General features: G+C 43.2%; 1 protein-coding gene across 4 annotated transcripts in view; it reads right to left on the reverse strand.

The window, feature by feature from the left end:
* myt1b (myelin transcription factor 1b) overlaps positions 1 to 26,195 on the reverse strand; it is a 45,525-nt gene extending 19,330 nt beyond the window's left edge. For 2 of the 4 annotated variants that reach the window (XM_085343791.1, XM_085343793.1), the window contains exons 1-8: positions 11,372 to 11,426; positions 9,581 to 9,611; positions 8,420 to 8,482; positions 6,390 to 6,751; positions 3,838 to 4,959; positions 1,742 to 1,876; positions 1,244 to 1,334; positions 833 to 949 (exon numbers count right to left, since the gene is read on the reverse strand). In XM_085343791.1, coding sequence (XP_085199917.1) covers positions 833 to 949; positions 1,244 to 1,334; positions 1,742 to 1,876; positions 3,838 to 4,959; positions 6,390 to 6,751; positions 8,420 to 8,482; positions 9,581 to 9,611; positions 11,372 to 11,426 — 1,976 coding nt within the window. Of the gene's footprint in view, positions 1 to 832; positions 950 to 1,243; positions 1,335 to 1,741; positions 1,877 to 3,837; positions 4,962 to 6,389; positions 6,752 to 8,419; positions 8,483 to 9,580; positions 9,612 to 11,371; positions 11,427 to 17,346; positions 17,454 to 26,170 lie in introns of those variants that run through there. The other 2 variants (XM_085343790.1, XM_085343792.1) reach the window with 2 other exon arrangements.
* Positions 26,196 to 27,062: the final 867 nt, after the last annotated feature.

Raw genomic sequence — 27,062 nt, forward strand, 5'->3', positions numbered from 1 at the left:
GCTTTGTCCAACCACTGATGAGGTTTTCCTCAAGGAAAGCAATTATTTTTCCTATCCCCCCGCAATGCCCCTATAACTTGCATAATTAGCTTATCGGTTGCATTATTAATTAAAATACCAATGAGGAAGAGCACAGACAGCATAATACCAGTGTCTGGTTTGCACTAATTATCATTCTTTTGGCCGGGATCTGGCCGGTCGGGTGAGATGAATGTAGATAAAGAGATCTTAGCATGTGAGGTGACAGTAATGATTAGCCTGCCAGCCAGGATGTTTCAAGACTTTCTTGTTATTATTGAGCCGTTCAGAGGCCAGGCTCCACCTTTCATGCAGGGTACCGTAACCAAGGTCAGGATTCTCTCTGCGGTTTCAATGTGGCTCAGCAGTAAAGTGGCTAACCTTGACAAGGACTCAGCTGTGAGGGGTTTGGATTGGAGGAGACAGCTTTTATGTAGGTGAAAGGGTCACTGAGCCCAGTCTATCTTAGTTTCTGCTATTCATTGTGTCATCTATGATGGGCTTTGGAAAAGGACAAAAGGCATGAATTTTTTTGCCACATAAACCTTAACTGTGCAACATTAATACAGTTATTTACAAAATTTTAATCAATATAGGAATCAAAAAGTTCCCTTCTATGCATATAACTTGTAATTAAATTATCAAATAGATAAAATCTTTACATGTCAATGTAATGATATTGGCCAAAGTCAATAACTGCCACGTTTGTATAACTGACCTCTCGTGAGGGCATTAGGGCTCCATATCTACAGTATGTAATGTAATAAAGCAGAAAAAACCTGAACTATGAGTTTGTACTTTTTTGATGACCCACCTCAGCACTCTGTCATTGGGACTTCCTTTGAGGTGCTCGCTCGCTGACTGAGAGAGATGCTGCTTATCGTGGCTCTTAGATAGCTTCTCTGCAGCAGCGATGGGACAACCAGAAAGACTGCAGGGATAAAGGAAGCAAAGCAGATGAATATTACAAGTACATACTGCTGACTGTGTAAATCTACATCACAGTACTGATGTGGGCTGACACATTTGCTGCCCTGCATACATGAATATACGAGCTTGCAAATACACAAAGTGCACAACACTCTAACCTGCAGAGATACACACACACACACACACACACACACACACACACACACACACACACACACACACACACACACACACACACACAAACAACTTTCATATATAGATATACAGTATAAAGGTGCAATGTATATAAATATACCTGCGGTGTGTGTTGCGGTTGCTGTTGACATGGCCCTGACCTGTGCAGCCAGGAGTCGGACACTTCAGCACGTTTTCATGCATGGCCAGAACTGACAAGATGCACAATCATGTGATCAGAGAAAACTCAGAAAATGAAAATCACTGAAGTGGGATTTGCTTATTATTAAATTTGTTTTTATTTCTCATATTAATATTTTTGGTCTTCCTGCAAAAATAGATTTGAATACACAGCTGCACAGACTGTATAACCCCAAAATCCCCAATAATAGAATAAAATTAGAATTAAATTACGTATTTGAGGGCATTTCTTTGACTGAATTTCACAGCATTTGACCGATGCAAATCAAAGGACTGGTTTCTTCCAAACATATATACCAAGTCATGGAATCGGTGGCTCCCGAGACCTCAAAAAACCTCATGGCACAACAATTACACTGTTTAACTATTTTTTTATGCTAAGCAGCTGGAATAACAAAGAACAACAACAAAACCTCACTCTCTGGGGGGATCCTGTCCTTGTGCGGACAGCCTGACAGGCTGCGGTGGTGGGGGTAAAGACCGGTCACGTGACCAGTGCCATCACATCCCGGTGTGGGACACTTGTTCTCCCTCTTCTCTGGCCTGCTGCTCTCTGGGTCAGAGTTGGGTAGGAATGTAGAAGAAAACGGAAAGGAGGACAGGAAGATGGAAGGCCAAGTAAAAGGAAAGGGGAAGGTGGGATGAATAAGGTGCACAAAAGCAAGTGGTTAATGTCATCAGACAGTGTGCTTGGCTGAGCATGAAATCCAGACATATTCCCAACATCTGCACAAAACCCACACCATCTGTATCCCCCGACTCATGGCTTATGCATGCCTGTAAATACACCAGGTATTCCATGCATTTGTCTTAATGTTTATTTAAATACTTTTAAAGATAAAATACTATAAAAATGATAAACTACACCATCTTATCCTGTTGAGCTGGATAATCCCCCCATGGCTACATTTGCACAACACTTTCAAAGACCTTGTTTAGATCTTGGACAAAGCAGCACCTTACAATACATCAGAAGAAATTCACACCACTATATAATTTACACATAATTAAAGATGCCTGCTCCTCCCCTCTCCTATTGGAGGCAGGCCAGGCAGTATCAGTGGCACTGGAGAGAGGAGAAGGGTGCAAGAGGATGGTGTGATGCTCTATTGGCCTTCAAATTGAATGTTAACGAGACACGCATTTCCTAATTAGCGTCGAGCAGAACAGGAACGTCACCGCAGGAGGGAGTTAAGGCCAAGGAGAGGGCAGCACTACCGGGCATGTAATCACACTGCTGCTATACTGTGAGAAGCATGACAAGCGGGCAGCGTGCCAACTGTGTAATACAAGGCCCGAACACACGTAGCATGTAAACGAACACTCCATGGCTGACTGTGGAACAACCTGCACTCCTCCTTTTTCTCTGTTGATATGTTGTTGTCTCTCCTGTGCTCTCTCGCATGCTGTCATCCCTTCTCGCTCCCTCTTTGAGTACTTCCTCCCAGCTCTTCATGGAAGTCTATTCAGCTGGAACCACTTCAACCCCATTACAATAGAAAAGGGAGGATCCAAACAGAGCTCTGTGACTCATCTCTTATTTGGTACACTGTGTTTATTTGTACCCTCTGCTCCCAACATAACATTTAGCACATTTGCCAAAACTTCAGAACATCATTTTCTGTGTGCTCCCTTATTGGTTGTATTCCTCTGATATTGTTGTGGTATTTAAAAAAGCACTTGCTGTCTTGCAGAGTATTAGAGAAAATAATGAAAGAGCACATTTGGCCTGTATTTTTAATATAAGGATAAAGCCAGGGGGCAACTGCCCCCTTAAAGCTAGCTAACCTAACAAAAGTAAAACTGTCAAATTCTGGCACTTGCCTCTGATGGTTTTTTTTTGTGCTGGTTTGTGTAGAGGTTAAACAAAAATAGCAAATGTTCATTAGGCTTTTTTTTAAGGCCTGGATGAAAACGTGCCAGCTGATTCTTCCTGTCAAATGCTAATGACATCTGGGTCTAGTTTCACTAAGAATTGTATTAGTCAAACTTAGTTACTTTGATTACATACTGTTTTGCACACATTATAGCCTGTGAGAAACATACTGCAGTAGATTATCAGTCCAGCTCTGTTCAGAGTAAAGTACTTAAAGCCTGTGACATGTAGGTGCTCTTCCACTGTACGAACTGTGGGCAGACACAAAGTGATGCCAAGATTTACAAGAACACTCCCCTAACACAGGACCATTCTGTTTTTAAGGCGAATAAAAACAGGTGGGTGCAGAAGACGTGCTCAGTGCATCACATAGAAGTTTTGTTGGGGTTTTCAGAAAATTTTCATAGAACGGAGAAAATGTAAATTTTCCAGGTAAACCTATAAAACATTGTTGGATGAGGAATAAGTTTGCAACATGGTATTTCAGTACCATGTGCAGCTAATGTAGCTTTAAAAAAACAAAGATATAAAAAGAAACGGACTAAATGTGGCTGATGTGCTGTCTCCCTCAGGCAACTTTCACAATACCCTCTCAGTACATGTTGTAGCTCTGTTCTCCCCTGGTTACTAATTCATACCTTTGCTGAAATAGCCCTTGCGGATGACGTCCAGGTGCTTGGGCCTGTCCTCCATGGTGAAGTACCGCTGGTGGTGGATATCTGGTGTGCGGAGCAGCTCTCTGGGTCCTGCTGGCTTCACCTGCTCTGCCTTCAGGGCAATGGCTTGCTCTAGCAGGCCCAGGTTCCCTCGGGTCATGTCGAACATCTCTGACTCGTCCGTCACTGCCGAGCGCTGTGACAGGCTGTCTTCATCATCGCGCTCGTCATCTCCATCCACATCGTCAAAGTCTTTGTCCTCCGACTTATCGGATCGTACCTCGATAATGTCAGGAGAGGCTGAGGATGAAGCTTTGTGGATTTTGTAGTTCTCCCCTCTGGGAATGGGAAAGTAGTCCTCCAGTGGACTGGCCCTGTGGGAGCTGTAGCTTAAAGGAGGGCTGGCCTTATAGTTCTGAATTGAGCTAGCTTTAAGAGAGCTGTCTTGTGGACTGGCTCTGTTCTCAAAGGGACTTGCCCCGCATGAGTTGTAGTCCTCCAGAGGACTGGCCCTGTGGTCTTCAGCCTTGTGTGTTCCCTGAGCTGCTGCGGTGCTGGTGATGATGCGGATGGCAGTTGGCACATCAGAAATGGGCAAAACATCCCTGTGCTCCTCCTCATCTGCTGAAGTGCCCTGCCTCTGCTGCATTGGCACTACTATCTTTTCTTTTTCATTGTCTTTACCTATGAACTGTTCACACTGGTCCCTTTTAGTCAGATGCTGTGGGCTCATGTGGTTGCTCATATCTTCGTGCTCCCCTTGCTCATCCTCCACATCAGCTGCCTCCTGCTGCAGAGCAAATGACTCCTTCAGTGCTTGAACTCCATGTGCCACCTCCTCATCTTCCTCTTCTCCCTCGTTCGTGTCCTTCTCCTGCTCTTCCTTTACTTCTTCACCCTGTGTAATGGCCAATGTGACATCCTTCTTGGTCTCCATAGCAACAGTCTGCTGAATGGCCACAGTTGGAGCATTGTTGCTGTTGACACAGCCCAGGTGGAGGAGAGAGTTGGCCACCTCCTCGGTGCTCTGTGAGGGAGAGTGACACTCCTCAGCTGCAGGTACCGCTGCTCTGAGCTCAGGCTCGATGATCACACACTCCTCCTCTATCGGAGTAAAGATGAAGAAGTCAGAACAGTGACACAGAGGAAAACATGAGTCACATAGTGACATCAGGCTGTTGTCAGCAATATCTTTATCTTCACTTGTATCACTTTTATGCCTGCTAAGTCTTTCACTGTGTATATTTATATATGTGACATAAAAAGAACCTACTGTTACAAAACTGTAGCCGTAAAGCAGTTTGTTGACAGAGAAAGACACTCACAAAGTCCTTGTGCTCCTAGTGGCCATGATTTCATCTTTTCTCTAAAGGCTATAATCTATCATAATCAGTGAGTCTCATGGACTAATGGACAAGAAGACAAGAAGTTCCTAATTTTGAAATATATACAAACAAAGAGTTTGGCAAATGATTATTGGTAAAGAGTGACATCTACTGTCTCTGATACCTGCTCTCTATTGGACTGGAGATCTGCTGATGCTGCTGCTCACTAGAGCCAGTGTTGGGGAGAAAAAGGAGAGTGGAAAAGTAGAGCTGTCACCGACCAGAAATGGGAGATGGAAGCATGTAAATATAATAATAACCACTGCAGCTAAAAAGAGTGTCTGACAAGCCCAGCTGTAAGTAAGCTATTAAGAATTGACTGTACACTGTGTTCGTGTTTTGCTCCGAAACAATAAGTTCCATTGGAGCAACCTTTCAACGCCTCTCTCTGTCTCTCGCTAGCAAAGTTGACCCAGACAACAAAGTAAAGCTAGTTTTTGGCTATGGGTCCAAAACGGAACCCAACGTATTGGCCAGAGGTCCCTTTACTACGGTTCTGTTTTATATAAGTGAGGAATAGTTTTCTATACGAGATCGCTGCAAAAAGTGCAGCCTTACCTAATGTCCACCTACTGTTACTCATTTATATTAAGATTTAAAAATCTAGTTGCTATTGGTATGGTGAGTAACCTTCAGTAATAGTAATAAATCACACAGCATAGTACAATCATGTAGTTGTAAAACAGCATAATAATATATTAAGTAATCCAAAGTATTCAGAATACGTTACTCAATGAGAGTAACGTAACGGAATACGTTACAAAATACATTTTGGGGCATGTATTCTGTAATCTGTAGTGGAATACATTTTAAAAGTAACTTTCCCAACACTGACTAGAGCCAACATAGCGATACAATTAAATATATCAGTTCTGCTAATGGAAATACCAGTCTTCCTTGATTATAGTAGTCCTGACTCAAATGAAGAAGCAGGTAGTGAGGAAGCTGAGTGGGGTCTAAATAAAAGACACTCCAGTGGGAATCGTACGATCAACCAATTTGGGAGCTTAACCCATCAAGCAATTACAGTCAGGTATCTTGGCCTTAATCTGCTTCAGTATTGAAGTACATGATGAATATGTGCTCCTTTGATGCTGTGGTTATTTTTCACTGTACCCCTCTTTGTTACCAACAAGCTATGTTTCATACCTTCATCAGCTGCAAAATTCTCCTCCTTCTTATACGTCTCTTCCTCCTCTTTCTGTTGTGTGTTCTCCTCCCGACCGTTTGTCTGTCCGTCCTGTGTGAGTTCTGTCATTTCCTCTCTCTCCTCCTCCACACCTGTGTCTGTCTCCTCCACTTCCTCTTCTACCTTGGCTCCTTCTGTTTTCTCTCCATCGCCCTCAGCCTCACTGCTTGCGTCACTCTCTGCACTGAAACCTTCATCTAGGGCTAGTTTCAGGGGGTGGGACTTCCTCTTGGAGGCAGGCCGTTCTGTTTCCTGTTCTTGTTCCTGCTCTGCCTCTGCTTCGTCTAGACGGCGCTTTCTTGCTATTGGGCAACCCAGAATGCTTGTGATGGGGGAAAAGGAGAAGACAAGAAGAAAAGGGAGAGAACAAAATTAAGAAAATCAAGCTGGGTTATAAGTGAAACAACAACCTAACATGTCTAACAGAACCACAGCAGAAGGAGGCAGGGGTTTTTTCTGACATGAAACAGGATGGAGCTGCTTTTTCCAGTATGAATCAACACGCCTGAGGGGGGCGCCATGCTAGCTGACTCAGATATCACAACCAATCTCAGCCAATTGAGTGGAACGTTTAATGAACAACTCGTATGGAGAGGCGGGCGGGCGATGCAGCAGAGGGTGAAATCCAATAAACTCCTTCTTACGCTCACCTGGGAGACGCTGAGGGAGTCTGAGGAACGATCTATAAACAAAGTGCACCTCAAAATTGCCTGCTGAACAAATACACATGTAAACAGATAGCTAATATCTGCCCCTCAATAAAGACGAGTCACAAGCCAGTGAGCTGCCCCGAGTCTCCCAGGATCTCCCAGGGCGAACGACACAGACGATGAATGGAGGGATGGGGAATGAAGCTGGAATAACACCTGAAGAAATCACATTTCACCACTGCCCACTGAAAGGTTTATTACTTAGGTTTAGATTTAGATGCTCTGGGAGTCTGGTATGTGACATAATGAATGTGCTCTATTTGCAATCTGACTCAGTAAGTATCTTTAAAAGTCATTCACATTGTCTCCATCTGCGATTTAAATAACAAAGAATCGAAATGGTGCTGAGGAACCCAAGAAGCTGTGCAGTTTACCATTTGGTTTTTCTATTTTTTCTATTTCTATCTTTATTTTACAAATAATCAGAAGGAATTATAAGGATAGTAATGAGTGGGAGAACTAGATTCATTTGATGACTGGGAGATGTAAAAGCAGGAAATGTGGACATAAAGCAGAAAAACGTATCCTCAATCAGCTTCCCTCTAATCTGTGCTTTTTCTCTTGTCAAAAACACTTTTGTTGAACCTGATTTCTTCTGATCTGAATGTAAACAACTAACTCTCTGCTACATCCTTTTCCATTAGCACTGCAAAAGAGGACCATTTTGCTCATGACTTGACTTCAGTAACATCATACTATTAACACTACAAAACTAAAAGATGTAGCTTACCTCAGCTTAACAAACGTCTAGCCTGGCTGTGTCCAAAGATAAGTAATTAAGTTGATAAGAATCTTTAAAGCTCATTAATCAAGAAATCATTTGTTTGTCTGTAATGTGAATAGCACTGTTTTATGCCAGGAGATAGATTTTGGAATCTTGTTGTCACGGTGAGGACAAAAGTCTCCCAAGACCACCACTTTGAACTGTGGTTCCAAAGTGCTGTTTGGAAGAATTTGGGTGGATATAGCCATGGCTACCTATAGTTAGAACCTAGCTATTTCACTCAATTCTGTTCTTTATGCTTTTTTAATAATTTTTTTTTTTTTACATTTCATCTGTATTCTTTATGCTAAGCTAGAAATCCAGCTGCTGGCTTGAGCTTCATAATTAGCGCACAGATATAAAAGTAGCATTGATGTTCTCGTCTAACGCTCAGTATTACAGCGAGTAATGCCGAATAAAAGCACAAAGCAGATGATATGGGACAGAGAACAGAGAGGACAGACAAGACTGAGACAAAGGACAGAGAGACAGAGGGTGGGGTTTTAATCTGCCCTACCTTCTGTGTCGTGAGTATCTCCCACTGATATGGCCTGAGCCATTGCATCCAGGGGTGGGGCAGCTGGATGGGATGGATGGAGGTTAGAGATATGTTTAAGGCACGGGTGCATTTTAGTCCCTGTGCAGTAGCAATGATAAACACAGGCAGTAAATAAAAAAGAAAAGGTCAATTAAGACAAACAAAATAAAGTGAAGCACAGACATGCAATCTGAGCACATGTGTCACACAAACGCACGTGTCCCCACTCTTCTACCAGACACACATAATGCATGAATTCAGGTGGTATCATGCAAGAGAAAACATAATATTCTCTGTCATACATCAACCCTGGCCTATATCCTGTTACTGTGAGAGATAAGGATCAGCCGAGGCCTGCTGTAATTTCCCCTGCTCTGCTCTCTTCACCAGTCATCATCATCAGTTCTTGCTCACTCTATTTTCTTTCTCTCTCTCTCTCCTTTGATTCAGGTTGCTATGACCCCTCAGGATGGCTCATTTCAATTCTCATTAACTTCCCCCAGCAATTGCCCTTTATTACTCCAATTATCCTTATTATTAATTTCACTTATTAAAAAATGCTGCATTTGCATTTTAAATCAGCCACTCTCTGGCCTCTTTTTTTTTTCTTCTTAATCCCAAAACCTCAAGTATTTTTTTGGAGTGCTGAGTAGAGATCAATGCTCAGAGGTGAAGTGTGACAAAATGAGAGAGGATGAAAAAATCATTTGGAAGGAGGGCAAGGAAGGGCGATGACTGGCTTTTGTGGACCCTGAAAGCTGGTCCCTGAGTGGGAAACTATGGAGAGGAGCTAAGGGCGGGAGAAAAAACTAAATAATAGCCCTTCACAGTCCTCTCTTCTTGTGCTGCATCCTTTGATCAGACTGCAAAAAGATCGTACACCTTTTTCATTGGATGTACTGTATGTGTTCATAGCAGGAAACAGCAAAAGGCTGCAAGAAATCAATAGCAGCCTGTTGGAGGCACTGACCACAAACTGAGAAGTGCTGATAATGAGTAATAGGAAAAGAATAATATACAGCGTCATCTAAAGAGAGTGTATGATTGCCAGGGTGGGGGAGATACAAGGTGAGGGTTTGGCGGGATATATAAATGAACTTTATGAAAGGGATTTTCACAAAGATGAAGGTGTTTCCTTACCTCAGCTCTTGTCCTACAAGCTCAATAGGAACTGAAAGGGGGGGGGGGGTCATGGGGAGAGAGAACAAAGGTGAACAACTGCTCAGAACGCCGTGCTGCTAAAAGAAACTCAGATCAATAAATCACAAATGCATATGAATCCCAGAAGGATTCCTCATAGAGGCTTAGACACACACACATTCCGAAAAATCCTAAAACACACCTACATGCTCCTGGGTTCACACATACACATCTACATGTAAAACAAACAAGAGTAAAGCAAACATGCTGCATAAAAAAGGCACGCACACACAAACAGAAAGGCTAAATCAGCCAAACTGCACAGCACTGTTCAGAAAAAGTGACAGTTATATGCAGACTTCAGCAATAAAACATGATTAATTGTTACACTTTAGTTACCATAATTGGGGAAAAGAAATTAAAAGGAAAACTGCCTTCATCAGGAGAAAACAGCACTTCATTCAGGGCCAACTTATAGTAATTGCCTTCAAAACATAAATCACGCTCTGCTCCCATAGAGCACGCGCACACTTGCCGGCTGTGGGCATCGATTGGGAGTTGAGCGATAGAACGAGTTTTTGGAGAAATATCCTATTTTCATTTGAAGCCAAAATGAAAAAACAATAGGATCCTGGAGAATTCAGTTTGGCCTCCAATATCACATGCATTAATCACATGTCAGAAATAGCCTGGGTATCAAGATACACTAAGAGCACTAAGACACATGCACACATGCATACACACACAAGTTTGTGTGTGTGTGTGTGTGCGTGCGTGCGTGCGTGCGTGCGTGCGTGCGTGCGTGTGTGTGTGTGTGTGTGTGTGTGTGTGCGCGCATGCAACATCGTAGTTTCTCAGTCTTTCATCATGCAGTTGGAATGACTGGACGCCTTCTGAACGCCCTGTGAACTGTTGCTTTGCTGTCTTGTTTCTAAACATCAAACACACGTGCAAATGCAAACACACCAAGGAACTCACACATATCAATATGGATATTTACACATTCATTCAAGTGCACATTAAATTTACATGTGTTTGTACACATAAACACACAGCCATACGTACATGTGGACTAAAAAAATATGGAGTAGCAAGGGCTGTGGTTTTTGTGATATTCTAGGAGTTATGACTCAAAAGTAATGCATCGATATTACTGATCTGTTCAGTGGGCATTAGCACGTACACATAAAGCCACAAGGTTTCCTTTCATTCGTTTGTGCCCTTAGAGAGAAGGGTCATACATTGGGTATGAGGGCTCAACTTGAATGGTTTATAATGAGGATGAAAATGATTAGAATCGTGCTCTGGTGTTATCAGATGTCGACATAATTGAACACCTATGGTAGGATTTGGAGCAATGTGTTAAGACAGCCCTCTCCAACACCGTTATTACAGCACCAAATATGTTTTGGGAGAACGGTGTTCATTCTTAAAGAAGAGTTGCAGAGACTTGAGGAATCAGTAGCCACATACATGTACAGATTTACTTAGAGGAGCAAATTAGCCTTTGCTAATATTGGGGCAGACATTTCCACGTGTTATGTGTTACATCCAATACTACAGAGAAGCTCTGATGTTGGAGAGCAGCGTGTGTACATACTGCTGAGTAAAGACACGCAGAGACCTTTTTTTATTCACCGTCTTTGTCACTCATGTTTATGTGTACAGACAAACATACATTCTGAGTCCACGAACCCACACGCTTGTCAAAAAGCAGAAGAGATGCTTGGCTGTGAAGGAGTGTTTGTAAATGTAACTGTTGCAGACTGGGCCTGAGTGACCGACACTCACCTCTGATTCCCTTGGACCGAGTGCGAGTTCGCTTATCGTCACCCTCTACGCTCATCTGTGAAGAAAAGGAGAAAGCACGAGCAGAGAGAGCAAAGAAGAGGAGAAGGAGAGGGGGAAAGAAACCATCAGAGGTAATTTCTCAATGCTCTCACTATTTTCCACCACACATCTACAGCTAATTGCACTTGTCTTCCTTCAAAACAACGACTATAGTAACCCACGCTCAGGAAGTTCCCATTAAAACACACCAAAGGTAGCTCTGACACAAAGAGATGATCATATCTTTAATTCTCCTTTGCTCGCCCAACCTCACTCACTTAGTATACTTTAAAAACCTTATAACCCACTAGAGCCAACATCAGTCTCGTTTAGGCTACTATAAGGGCAGCATGGTGTAGAAAGAAAAAACAAACTTGGTTGTTCAAGCTACTTTTTAGCTCCCTCCCCACCCTCACCCCTCACACACCTCTTATCACTCCCCCTGTAATTTCCTGCATCTGAGTGGTGCTCATGATTGTAGTCTGTAGAGAGGCAACAGGCGGTGAACGCAGAGGGGCCATGGCCCCTGTAAGCAAAGGGACTGACAATCATAACTATGCTGAATATAATAATAAAGCAAAAACACACAGGCAGCCAGAAAGCCACTGTAATAACCCTTTTAAGAAGAGGACTTGTATGTGTGTGTGTGTGTGTGTGTGTGTGTGTGTGTGTGTGTGTGTGTGTGTGTGTGTGTGTGTGTGTGTGCTGGGTCTGCCACTAACTCCTGGCTCAGCTTTTAAGGCACAAAGGAGCAGGTGTTAACCCTGCTACCTCACACACACACACTGACCACACCTCCTCAGCATTACCTCTCCACACTGAACACTGCTCCCAATGCACTCTAAAGCTATCAGATGCTTTTTAGACACAATGGAGCCATTAGCTTTGATTACTGGACTCTGGGTAGATTTTTTTTTTTTTTAATCACAGGTCTACCCCTTTTTCTGTCTCACTCTTCCTCCATCCTATGCTCGTCTACCACCCTTTTATCCCCCTGGTTGCCTGTACTCCCCTCTTCATGCCCAGCCACTTAGCTGCTTTGTTGCTTCTCTATAGTCAAGTTGGCAGAGCCACAGTGGGATTCAAACACGGGGTCCCTGTTTCTTGTAGTCTTTTTCTCCTCCTCTCTCTATTTGGCAATGTCCCTTTCCTGCTAAAAGACTACTTATGAAAAGAAGGAGGGAAAGAGGGATGAGAGGAGGATGAAACACGCTGTTGTTGTTTTTGTTAAGGGCTTTTCTTTCCCCCTGTCTCCCGAAGAGGGTGCACTTCATTCATTAATGTTTAGTGTTTGGCCGGAGGTACAGGTGCAGGCACAGGCCCCTCCCTTCCTCTGCGAGCATCCACTGCCTTGCCTTGCCCTATGCTCCTCTCTCTCTCTCTCTCTCCCTCTCGCTCCCTCACACACACACATGCACGCACACACACACACACACACACACAGACTGTCTCTTGCCACTCTGGCTTCAGCTCTTTTGATCAAGCGCTTAGTGTAGAAGTCATGCAACAAGCACCAGCTTTGTGCCCTGCCTGAAGGGAGCAGTTGACTCCTTCTGTGCTCCACTCTCAGTGCTGTGTGGGAAGAGGAGCGGATGAGTGTGCAGTAATGACTTCTCGGTCATGTGTGTATGCTCTTTTAGCCTACACAAGTGCGTGCCTGCCTGCATATAGCTCAAATCCATTTCCTTACACTCAATTGTCTGCACTTGTTAGAATGGAAGCGCAGACATGGAATATAAGAAATAGATTTGCAAGCTTCCTGTACTTCATGTGCATGTTTCGGAGTTGTTGTTTTTGGGGGGTTTTCCTCCTTCTCATTCTGTCTTAAAGAGAATACTGTTCATCTAACCCCACTAGATTTAGAAAAAATGTGGAATGGCTTGTCTAATTTGAAATATTAAGCACAAATTAATATTATCAATAGCAATGAATGTCAAATATTAAAACAGCTAAACAGCTAAACAGCATGTGCTGAGAAAATGCAATAACCAGGTGAGCCCTCAAGCTTAAACATTAAAAACTTTAGCTCAGTATTTTAAATAAAAAAGTAAAAGTAATAGATAAGTGAATCTGAAAATGAATGTAAATATTAGGTAGAAGTAATGGCTAAAGAGATAAAACAGCTAAAAGTTAAGACATATAGTACGATACCTCAAAGAGAAAAGTGGTGGAGCAGAAATATATTTTGCTTATAATAACCAGCTTGTATACTTGTATGAACACAACTTTTTCTTGTTGGTATTTTAGATTTTATTACTGATACAGCATATAACCTTGTAATATTAACACCCATACCTATAATTTAATTAAATGGCTTTCCCAAAGCCCCAACTGTCAAACTAAAATAGTTTATTTATCCACACCCAAGTTTGCTAACATACATGACAAGAAATTGATTTGGCTTGAAAATTGACTGAAAAGATTAATCAGTCATCAAAACAGCTGCAGACTCCTTTTCCTTTGAACAACAAGGCTAATTGAAAAATCAATTCCTCGTTTCAGCTCTTATTGCTACTTTTACTTAACCAATATGATATGATTACTTTTTCTACCGGTGAAGCAGAGTGGCCAGACAGTTTGCAAGGCAGCAATTTGGAGAAAAAATAGAAGACATGAAACACAAAAAGAGCTTTCTAATAAATGTTTAACCTCTAAATCAATTTAGATTTTCACAGTTACAAAAGGTAAAGTTATATTTAAATGTGATTAAGAGATTTAGTAGATGCATCAAAGAATCAAAGGCTAACATATGAAAACAGATCTATGTGATCTATGTTTTATGTGACTGGGTTTTATTGGAAAGGAAAGAAGATGTCTGTGAAGATGCGATACAGAATATGTGCATATGAGACTGAACTACACATTCCTCCTTCATGAAAAGATGATATACTATTCTCTTACCCCTGTAGTTCTCCCCCCTCTTTCCTTTCCCTCCTCCCTATATTGATAGGCATTGGATGAATCAAAACCTGGACTGAAAAGGGCTCCCATTGCTTTCATGTTTGTGTAACCATAGCTACGCACATTTAAATAGGTAAGCACATCTGAGCTCTCCCCTCTTTCCTGTCCTTTTTCTCAATTCCAGCTCATTAAATTTGTATGAACACAAAGTCACTGCAAATGAATCCAGATGCAGCCAGGCAAGCATTCACCTGATTTTTATAATCATTTTCAAAAGGTCCTTTTTAAAGGTATGTTCAAAACTTGTCCTTTACCTTGCTTTCTTTTAATTAGACTCCTTGAACATTGCACCTATGTAGGTGGACCTACACAGTACCAGTAATGTCTTATGCACAACAGAGAAAGGCAGAGAATGAAAAAGAAGGAGATAGTGTTTCAGGCTGTGAGTGTGCGGCAATATGCGCGCGTGTGCGATGTGGGGTTTAACTAGTATGAAATGATGAAATGTGGCAGCAGAAGAAGGAGAAAAGAAGAGGTGGAGGAAGAGGAGGAGGAAGGCTCTTCCCTACAGGCTGTGTTATACATTATCAATTATGTCCTTCTTTGTGTGCAGGAGGACCTCAGCTCAGCTCTGCATTCTGACAGCTCTATGTAAATGGCTGGCTGGGGGCAATGACTTCAGAGAGAAGGTCATCCTCTGTCCCCTGGTGCACATAAATGACTCTTTTATTCATTTTCAGGTTTACAAGAGTAGATGAGGAAAGGAGGGGGTTAAGGTGGGGGGTTGCGACACAGGGAGAGGAGTTGGAGAAAAGCATTTGCAACTGACAGAGAAGACTGACATCTCCAAAAATCACCTGAAGCTGCCAATTAGAGGCGGGCCTACAGTTCCCTCTGCATGGCCTCCATGTTGGACCGTCGCACGTCGAGCCCCTTGACAGCTCCACTTTAATGATTCAGGGAGGAAGGAGCACGCGAGAAGACTGAGCATGTCTGACTGCATAATGGGTCAGCTGCTGTCAAAGGTTTGCCAGTGTGAGTCATCCTCGAATGATTTCAAGGTTTGTAACTAAACATCTTTTCGGTGCTAATGCTCAGTCTGTTTCATCTATCTCTACTGCAAGTCAAAAAAGACAATAAGAAGGTATCATAAGTGGCAGAGGCCTCTTCACGTGATGTAGTGTTTGAAAGCAGCACATCTCTCTTCTCCTCCTCTCTGTCACTCCTTCAGTAGCAGAAATCAAACCAAATCAATAAAAGTCATCACTTTAGATGAACCCTAGCCATCAGGGGGGAAGCAAAACTACTTTTACTGGGCCCAGGGGGAAACAACCCCCGCTCCTCTCTCCTTCAAACTCTCTTCCATCTCGTTCCATCTAATTGTCGCTCTCATTTGCAGTGCAAAGAAAAAACTAAAAGTTGGTCTTAATGATGAAAGTAGAATTCTTAGAATTATGACATTTTCTAGGTATTTCCCCTCAAAGACTAAAACCCAGTTAAGGTAAAAATTATTTCAAAAGCATCTTTTTCAAAAGAGCTTCCAAAGCAGAAAATTAGTAGAAGCACAAAAAGGGGCTTTAAAGAGACTCGGGAGTTTTTCAAAAGGACAAAACGGCAGCAAGACAAAGTGCTGAGCAGCAGGGGCACCTGGGGTCAAAGCAAATGCAATATCAGTGACTAATGTCCCCTATAACTGATAACATGATCTTATTGAAGGCTTGTGTCAGCATTTCATAAGAAGAACATTATGCCAACAGTCAAACATGGTGGTGGTAGTATGATGCTGTGAGGCTGTTTTGCTGATTCAGAACCGCTGTGATTTACCATAATTGATAGAACCATGAATTCTGCTCTCTACCAGAAAATTCTAAAGTCTGCCCTGAAGCTCAAGTACACCTGACTTATGCAGTAGAACAACAATCCAAAATACACAGCAAGTCCACCTCTGAATGGCTAAAAAAAAAAGGTTAAGAGGTGGTCAAGTCAAGGTCTGGCCTTAAATCCAATTGAGATGCCTTGGCATCAAAGAAGAGCACTCCAAAATTTCTCCACAGTGGAGTGAAAGACAATTGCCAGTTAGCGCAGATGCTTGAGTGCAGTTTTTGCTGTCAAGGGTGGCCCAACCAGTTATTAGGTTTAGGGGGCAATCGCTTTTCCACACAGCACCAGGAAGGTTTGGATAGCTTCCTTCCATTAATAAATGAAATCGGGATATAAAAACTGCGATTTGAATAAGAAATCGGGAAGGGGGCTCTGTGCAAAATAAGCAATTAATAGCAACAGTTTTGCTTCACGTGTGGGTCTGTGCTTTTCAGTCACTATCAGTTTCAAAATGTAAACGTTTTAGTCCCTTCCTTGTTCAGAGTTGCTTTGAGAATGGGAGTCCTTGCCGGAATTTATTTGGGCTGTGTCTGAAAATCTCAGAGAGGACTGTCAGACTGTTGTTTTCAGAATGGAGAAACCTCCTTGAAAGGATGGCAAAGCAGGTCAGAAGTTTTAGACACGGCAGAGCAGGTTAAAGAGAAGAAAAGAGGTGTTGGTGGAAGGGAGCATTTTTCTCCTCTGCTGATAAGGCAGAATATCATGCACTTAAAAAAAGTATGAGCAGCTCAAGGACATCCTTTTGAGTTTCTTTTTTTATTGTGTTTCAATAGGAAAAAAAACCCTGTGAAGTGAACTCAGCAGTAGCAGGAAAACGCTGAGCTGTGCCACGCTGAGCTTAACTAAGCTGAGTGGGGCCGAGGCAAAAGATGGGCAGGGCCAAGCGGGAGATTTGATGTGCTGTTTGATTCATGTTTTTTCTGTCCTGCATGGCTGTCTAAAATACCCTGCACCCTAAGACACACACACACACATACATATACACAGCCTGCTTTATTGCCCTCTGCTCCATCTGCCTCCACCCTTTTTGACTTTCCCCTGCTGAGTTGGGGATTGGAGGGAAATGCTCAGGAAGCAGAATCAGATTGGAAAGGGGTGTGGTGGCGAGTGATGAAGCGGGTGGGGATGTACAAGGGGGCTGTGTTGTCACTCACCATGATTGGTCGACGGCTCTGCAGTCTCTGGGAGGCCTGACAGCGGCTGCTGGTCCTCTCGCCTCGTGTCCACCGCTGGTTCACCAGCTCACCCCGAAACTCATTTTCTGTTGGTAGAAAAGGAAGAAACAAGAGCAAGAGGTGGGGCAAGAGAAAGGGATGGGTTAGGAGAGGGGACAGATTTGGGAGAAAGAAAAAGAAGGGAAAAAGAGAGAGAGTTGTCATGTGAAATCATCAGCGCCAGTAGATGGGCAGTGTGTGGTTAGAGGAAGAGAGAAGAGGGTGGGGGTTTTACTTTGAGGGAATGCTGGGGCACTCAAGCGTGCTGCAGACGATCCTTTATTAACTAAAAGACAAGTATGTATGCATCTCGTGGGCGCACGCGCACACACACACACACACACCGAGGCACAGTTAAGTGCCCCAGCTGGGATCCCTGTCAGTCTACTATTAGAATCAATCAAATTTGTGCATTTTTATCAAGTTTTTCAGGGAGCGTATATATGAAGAAATGGGGTGGTGGTAGTGGTGATGGTGGTGGTGCTGGGGAGCAATGTCAGGGGAGAGAGGTTGAAGAATGGCTAGCATATAATGAATCGCACATAAATCAAACCGCTCTTCTTCCTCCCCCCCTCACTCTTTTTTCATCAAGGTAATAGCTCTTCAGTTTATCTTTGTGATGACGGCCTGAGACAAACACAGTATTACAAATCCCTTTGTGCTCATAGTGATGCCAGTGCAGGTGTTAAATACAAAACAGAGACGTAGTTTCAAGATCAGGTGGGGAAATAAAGTGTAGATTTTTCTTTTTTCTGGGAGTGCTCAAGGCTGAACTTTGCAACTCGTGTCGCTTCAGCTCTGTCTCTTTCTCCCACTCGGTTTTCAAGCACTGCTGAGCTGGTACAGTGAAATCTGATCCTTTCTGAGATACACACATATATTTATGTGTATGTGTATGTGTATATATATATATATATATATATATATATATATATATATATATATATATATATATATATATATATATATATATATATATCAGAACACTCTGAAAGAGAAAGCGTCCTTCAGCTTAGACTGACTGTATGACCAGGCATTTGGGCCACTCTGTTGAAAATGTAAATGGAAGCTGCAGTGGTGCTTGAGAGCAATCATGCCCAGAACTCAGAATTTGTGGTGGGAATTCAAGATAGAATGTTTTTAAATAACTAATGCAGCTCTTACAAATAACCTCCAGCAGTCTTCTGAGGCAACAAAACCTAAAGCTCTCTGAACAAATCCTCGGCCTTTATTGACTGCATCCCTACCTTTTCATTTCTCTTAAGTTTTTTTATTCTTTATTTCCATGCTTGACTGTCCTGTGCGTGAACCCGTGAGTGAGAGTGGCGCACTAAAAGCAGTGAGAGCAATGGTGGACGAGACAACAAAAGGCTGTGTGTCCGCATCCAAGGGGTCCTGAAGCAGACCCCTTGAACACCCCCTCCCCTTTCCCAACACACACACACACACACACACACACACCCTGACACACCAAAGCTCAGCCATTTACAAAATGCTTGTTTATCAACTTTCACCACCACCCCACCCCAGAGTGAAAAAGTGATTACAGCAGCAATACTTTAGGTCTGCATCTCTATCTCTGTCTCAGCTATCTCCACACAAACACATACACACACAAGTAGGCAAACTCCCATGCCTATTTTGCTTCCTCTCTGGTCTTTCTCCCTCCTTTTAAAGTGAAGTGAAGTGAGCATCCATCCTGTATTGTTAGTTTTGGGGACAAGGAGCTGAGAGCCCTTCCTAAATGCCAAACATATAACAGCACTCTATTAGGACACATAGCCTGGGGCCGTGTGTCAGCAGCCCCCCGTTCACTCTGCTTAGTCTTGACCTCGTGCTGCACACACACACACACACACACACACACACACACACACACACACACACACAGAGAGAGAGAGAGAGAGAGAGAGAGAGAGAGAGAGAGAGAGAGAGAGAGAGAGAGAGAGAGAGAGAGAGAGAGAAAATACAGCTGGAACCAAAGCTGAAGCGATTCATCACAGAAAGAGGTGTCAGAATTAACCCTTCTTTGGCATCTTGTGTTAAATTTAGAACAAAAAAAAAGGAAATTAGAAAACTGATTTGAACCTCGCGTGCTCAGGATCTGCTCTCTCTGATTCTTTGATCACATGCTGCTCTTTCTCCATCTAAAAGACTCACAGCTCATTATTTTACAGCAAAAGTTGGAGGAGTATGAGACAATTAGCCATTCACCGGGGACGTTTGGTTAATCAGAAGTGAGACGGTAGGTGGGAGTGAATGCAAAATGAATGGGTTTTTAGCTTGGGTTTTTTTGTTATTGAGGGGCAGATTTGCCAGTTATCTGCACACAAAGAAAATAAATGATAAGAATCAATACCTGATCCAAAAAAGAAAACCTTTTACCTGAAAACAAAGTTTAGGCTGAAGTAATACCATTACAGGACTACGGCTTACTGTACTGGGACAATAGAGCAAAGAGGTCTAAATCCATAGTTAGATTAAATACCAGGGTGAACTGTCTGTAACAACATTAGTGTGTGTACAGCGCTGGGGCCAGCTGTACACCCCTGGCCCCCTGTTAAGCAGGATTTAGAGACAACTTAGTGTGATTACAGCGAGCTGAGCAGACGGGAGCGAGAAATCAAAAGTTGTGCACCGGCGGGGTGGTTTCATGTTACTCTGTTGGTTTCTTTGTGTCAAAGCACAAAAGAAAGGAGAGTTTCCAGATTATGAGGCAGGTGTGAAAAGCAAATTTGTGATTTAAAGATCCTAGCTTGAAGGGCAAATTAAACAGGAAAGGTGACTAAAAGAGGGGCAGCTTGCAAGATGCTACTATCAGTTTAGTGATGGGGATTGGATGGAAAGGCAACAGCACCATGGCAACCAGCTTTTAGGAGGGGGGAGCTCCCCTGAGGGTCACCTTGACCTCTGAGAAAATGACACAAACCGCTGCTTCTAAGACTAAACTGAGCCGCACACCTGAAAATCTGTACCTCTCCGTTTTCCAAACACTTCTCCAAGTTGCGTTCCTCTCTCGAAGAATCTGTGCACTTTTGTCTTGCTTTTTTAATTAATTTTCACTTTTCTTTTTTATTTATTTCCCATTTCAATGCAGGCATGAAATTCATTATTTCCAGCCTTTCAGTTGAAATGCTTCCTCTCTACTGAAAGCCAGGGCCAACCCTGACCTTTGCTTGTATTGCTTAGATTTCTGATAGGCTTTGAGTGACGAGGGTGCAATTTGGCCCCAGCTGCTCCTCCAGTGCGTTTATTGCGCTCCCTCCTCCGGCACCTGCTGTCCTCACCATCGCCTATTCAACCCTTCATAAATAGCGAGGTTTCCTCCTATCACAGTAACTACAAACACACACACACACACACACACACACACACACACACACACACACACACACACACACACACACACACACACACACAGGAGCAGGTCATATCAGAGGCTGCTACACGCAGCTCTATACGCTGCTGTAGCAGCATGAGGCACCAATAACCTAATTCGGTAATCCCCCTCCAAAACTAGGCTACATTTCACTGGAAACGTAAACAGAAGAAAAACAATAGGTGTTTTATCTTTTCTGCCTAGGATGCGTTACATGTGTGGCTCGGTATTTATTCTACATTAAGCCAAACAATAGGCCTGCGGATGCTTTTTCCATGCATTTAAATGAGCTTTAACCAACTCCAGTGGAAGATTGTAAAAACTATTTTAAAGCCGCAGATATTTAAAAGCAGCGGAGACATTCTGCCGTTTAAAGTCCGCGTTTCCAACGGCGAAAACCAGGAAGCAAAGTAACGCCGAAAGCTTTCCTGACGGGCAGCTCAAGTTTCTCCCACTCTCTTCTGAGGTTACTACTGCTACAGTGGAGTGGGGAGAAACTTAAAGAGCGGGTGACATAACACTCTGTGTATCACCATCATCGGCAGCCCCATCTCTTTCCTCCATCTTAGGACGCGGGTGCTTTGACAAGCCGCGAGGCGCACACATCACGCGGCCATCTAAGCAAGGCAAGAAGGTGGGGTGAGCAAGAGAAGGGAGTGGGGGGTGTGAGGGATAAAAAACAAGAAAAAAAAACAACAACAGCACAGACGCACGGGCTCGCTTTCTGCACCGTGCCACAGTCCGAAAAGATCCAGTGAAACGTGCCACTCGAGGCTCCCCTCCCCGGCGTCTATTTTCAGTGCGCTTCTGAGGACTTTTTTTTTCATCTGCGCACTACTAAAGGCGGCTGACATTTGAAGAGAGCATCTCTGTTTTTTGCTGCAGAGGATCAAATGGTCAACCCCTCCCTCCATCCTTCCCTTTGCCTTTCTCTCTTTCTCGCAATCACACTCACTCCATCCATCCATCTGTCCACACACAAACACACGCAGGACTCCTGCTGCTCTACCTTTCTAATAATACAAACTCTGCACACATATCTCAATTTACTAGAAAGGGTGGGACGTGGTACAGTAAACGAGCAAATTTATTCCTGGAGACAGGAAGGTGAAACTAGAGGACGGAGCAGAGGATGGAGCATCGTACTGAGTGTGTCTTCTTCAAGCCCCACACTCTGATGATGAACTATTCGACACGGGCAGAGTGGCAGAGAAGTGCACGCATCAACTGAGGTTCCGAGAAAGCGCCATAGTTGGTTTATTCCCACTTATTACACGGCGCCGGTGTAAACACACGCAGCATGGAAGGGGCTAAAATATAGCTTCATCTCCATCCTGAGCGGAAAATACTAATAGCAGCTGACAACGTAAATAAATGGAAAAAAGAAGAAAAAAAATCAGGTCAAACTGTGGGGAGATCGCAGCTGTGGGTAAGTTTTAATCCACACCGGGGAATTAGGAAATATAAAAATGTGACATCAACACTAAACCGGTGCTAAATCGCGCTGTGGGGGGATGCTTTTAAATATCACACAGTCAAAGTCACGCACAAAGGCTGGGTAATTCCAGATGAATCATCACAGATCTAAACACTCAAAACATTTCTGATTACCTGTATCCGATAATATTTCCTCTGTGGTTTCGGCGCCGCGTTCTCGCTCTCTTTTTAGAGTTGCAGGCCAAGTAGTTTTCTTTAAAGAGGCACGATATCCCGAGTAAAAGCTCTATGTGTTTGTTTTTTTCTTGTAAAAAGCAATCGTCTATCCCGTTCTAAACGTCCAGATGTGATAAATAAGAAGAGCGAGCTGAAGGTTGCACCGGCCTCTCTTGCGCAGCGCATCGGCGCACGGCTCCGTATCCGGGCGTTAAGATGTTACTTGTTTGTAAGCAAAAAACATGGCTTCATTTGCCTTTGTCAGCGAGGAGGGGAGAAAAAACGTAATATTGACTTACCTTTCCCTCATGAGCCATTGTACCACCCCCTCCCTCCACCCTTCCCTTCCTCCCTCCATCCATCCCATCCCCTCTCAACTCCCCACCCGCCCCTTTCAACTCCTCCCTCCGCCCTTTGCCATGACATCACGGAAGCTGTAGTAAAACCTCCAGCATCAGATGGGCAGGGCTTGAAGTCCCCTCTTACTACACACTAACTCAATGGGCATATGTGCACACACACACACACACACACACACACACACACACACACACACACACACACACACACACACACCCCTCCCTGACTTTCGTCCTTCCTCTCTCCTAAGCATGTCTCAAGCCAGCGAAACGTACAACTTTAAACCAGATTTGACTCTAACTGCGCGCCATTTCCCACATATGAAAATAAAGTTTCCATTTCCCCAAACATCCCATAAACACCATTATCAGCGTGTAATCGTTGGTGAAGCATCTCTACGCCTCTGGGCTCCAACACAATATTAGACACCAGAATTAGCTCATGTTTTATACATTTCACCCGCTGACAAGTTCTTGATGTCCCCCAAAAGCATTACTGTAATCCTTCACCACCCCCAACGCACCCCGGAAAGTGGTACCGTCCAATAATTCATTCAGGGGGACTTTTTTTTTTTTTTTTTTTTAGTCGAGGACCGTGAATTGATGTAGTAGCAGAGTCTGGATATGCGCGCAGCGCTGACAGCATCTGATAACTCCTCCGTATGGGAAGAAGGGGGTGGGGGTTAACGACATATAGGCAAAGAGGGAGATTATATGTCTCCCCCGAGCATAAAAAATATTTATGCTCAGGGGAGGCGACGAAAGGACTGAAGTGTGATATCGGTTTGAATAAAAAGAGAAGCAGGAGTTTACTAAGACAACTAATCACTCTCACTTCCTGATCTGCTCATCGTTTTTAGGCTGACCGCCGCAGCTCCGAACAACAAACAGCCGGTCTTAACAGAGCAACTTGGAGTCACTCCCAAATGTTGCTCACATCATGCTTTTTGCTTTGCCGTTTTGAAACCATTAGTGGAAATGACAACCATTCATTACAAGCCATTTGAGAATAGTCCCCACAAATGCCATCCTTTATCTGCTGTCTCCACGCCGCGCACGTAGGGAATATTCAAAAAGCCCAACCTTCAGCTTTCAGAAATTCTATTAAATTCTTATCTCTTTGCAGCAGGCTCTTTTTGTGAAATCCCATTGTTATGCATTGGAGCTGAAATCAATCACCGGCCGTGCACGCCGCCATCAGTATGATTTCAGACAGTGGTGTGCAGAAAGAGACACGCAGAGAGAGAGAATGGATTCACAACAACGCCATCGACAACCCAATAAACAAAAGAGAGGGGGGATAGGAAATATCCCGGGCCATGATCCAGCACAGGGTGGACCGGTGTCGCAAAGTTGAGGCCTGTAGGTCAGGTGTGAACTAGAGACACACGGAGGTTTTCTGGCGGTAAAAGAGAAGAGAGAAAAGGCCTCAAATCTCAAATCACAATCGCTCGCTGCTATCAGCACTGCGGACAGCTCCAAAGTGCTGCTCCAGAGATTCTGTGCGTGTTCAGAACCGTGGACAGCTCTGGCAAACAATATCTACTACAGCTCATTGTTGAGGCAACAAAAGCGTTTGTCTGCCCACTGTTGACACTAACTATCTGCCATCAGCTAACTTTAATGGCATCAAACAAAGGTTCTATTTTTAAAATGATAATATTTCACCTTTAAAATAGGCAATATTTGCTCCATTTGTCCCAATCATTGATAACGTTGCTTCAAACTTGTCAGTTTTTCATATTTTATTTTAAAAGGTAAATCTTATGGTTTCAAGTAAAATCATTTTACACTAATAATATGAATGCTTACATGTAAACTTCAATACTGTTGAACACACTGTCACAAGAGTACCAAGTGGGTGGGTTTTTGTTGTTGTTGTTTTTTTACTGTTGTGGCTTTTATTTTGAAGGATAAAACTTGAACCATATTTGCCTTCGTTATAAACTAATACAGACAAAACGGAATGCCAAATCTATGAAAAATGAATATCCAAAACTAATGTTTATTCCATTTAAAGGTCTAAAAACTTTATCATATCACCACTGCATTTTATTTATTTTTTGAACGGAAACATTGACAAAATAAAGTACAATCATTTCATCCTTAATATAAACTGAAATAAACAAAGCAGAATGCAGCTTTTATAAGTCCAAGCTCTGAAAATTAAACTGTCTTTAATTTAAATATCTAATGACTCGTATTTATAGTCGATCTATTTACGTTTTTACTTTGAAAACATATATAAATATATATAAAACTATTTTCCATACTCACCCCAAACTGCCCCCCCCCCCCGTAAATAAATAAATAAATAAATAAATACATAAATAAATATCACTTTCATGAATGGACAGATCTAAACCTATTTAATGTATACGTTTGAAAACTTTACAATATCAAGTCATTCACTTGTTCTTGCCTTTTATTTTGAAGGGTAAGACACGGGTAAACTCACTTCATTCGGAAAGAAAAAGTAAAATACACCGTGTCACTTTGTATAAGCCTATGTTGGCACAGTTTAACATTTGTAATCGGTCGCCCCTTGTGGCTATTATTTTGAAGAAATAAAAACTGAAAACAAAAACTTTCTTCTGAAGGCTGAGTGTGAGTAATCGAGCAGCCGGTGCACGAGCTGGGAAAACTTGTTCCTCTGTTGTTCTAAAGTCTGTCTGCAGATGCAGATGGCAGAGGCCTGCAGCACTATAGCTCTTGTATGGTGGCTATATTGTGCGGAGTGCAGGCAGCCAGTATAAATATTACATGGGGGCAGCAGCTGAGTGAGCGCTTAGGATGGGACCGGGGGAGGCCCCTATAGTCCCTCGACAGATGGAACAAGCCGACAGACTAAACACACACACACACACACACACACACACTCCGAGAGAGAGAAAGAAAAAAAACTTTTTAATAAGCCCGCAGCTTTGGCAGTGTCCCCATGGTACCGGGGCCACACGGTCCCCCAGGGACCGACTGTCCTTTGTCTGGCCAGTTTTTATCCGAAGAGGCTGGAGTTTATCTCTGCTGTGTACTCAGAACTCAAGTTTACATTTCTTAAGTTTATTTCGAAATGCTTGCATGCGATGAGTTTGCCCCGCGGAGATGTTTTGAAGTTACAACTGGTGTAACCAGACAGAGCTGTAAGCGTCTTTTAATTCAGTACAGCGATGGTCACAATGTCTCTAAAGGGATTTCTTGAACAGAGCTGCTGCAACTTTTTAAAACAAAGTTCCGGCGCGTGTCTGTTGACTGTCTGCTTATATCTGCGTCAGCACAATGATTCTAAAGAGAGATGGAGATGCCGAGACACAAAGTTTAAACACTAAGTTTCAAAGTTGCTCCTCTACAGTTTAAAAAAGTGAGCGATACGAACCTAGAAAAGTGCGGCACAGCTTCATCTCTGCGGTGCTCCTTCTCTCGGTCCCTCTGAAAAGTCCCGCAGCGGCCGTCAAGTGCTGCTGGCAAGTTTACTTCAGCCTAACAAAGTTGCTCAAACTTTACTTCAACTTCCCGACGGAGTGACGAGGGGCGGTGACAGACCACTGACCGACACGCGCGGGAGCCAATAGGAAGGAAGGCTGCCCTCCTGCTGCCAAGAGCTGGAGCCTATCCCGCCCCTTCAGTGTCAGCTTTCAACAACAATAGCCCGAACAACAGCAACAAAGAGCATCTGCTGCGCCGGGCAACTTCTCACACTCACGCTCCCCCAGCGATCTGACTGAATGCACATAAACTCTCATCTGCTTCATTTACATCAACCTGCACATGCTGCTGCACTGAAAACTTCCACAGACATCAAACATAGATTCAAACGTGTTGCACAAAGAGCTTCGCGGGATTAGATCACAAATATCTCACAAGTCCACCACAAACTCGTGGACAACTGCATGGACACGTAATGAAGTAGAACCGAGCTGCAGAATGATGAATCTAGCTGTAAACAAACATGGAATTAAAGCAAGGTATATTTTTCTACATTCTGCTTATGTTAGCAACATCTCTTTTCTTTTCTCTACTTTTTTTTAAAACATGATTGGTCAGTTTCCACCAGCCTCCCTCATCACGTGTGACCAAATGTACCAGATGTACAGCTAATTTAGGGAAGTTAGAGGAGCATTTTCACTGGAACTTCAGGCCTATTCAGAGCGTCTGTGTCTGGGACAGACAGACAGTTCCTCCCTCCCAATAGCAGATGGTCTGCTAGATAATGAGCTCTCCCATTGCTTGCTCCCATTACCCCCATCCCCATCTCTCCAAGATGTAAT

The sequence above is a fragment of the Diplotaxodon limnothrissa genome, linkage group LG20, assembly GCF_057381915.1.
Source record: "Diplotaxodon limnothrissa isolate DT_005_m linkage group LG20, D_limnothrissa_male_GT1.1, whole genome shotgun sequence".
NCBI lineage: Eukaryota > Metazoa > Chordata > Actinopteri > Cichliformes > Cichlidae > Diplotaxodon > Diplotaxodon limnothrissa.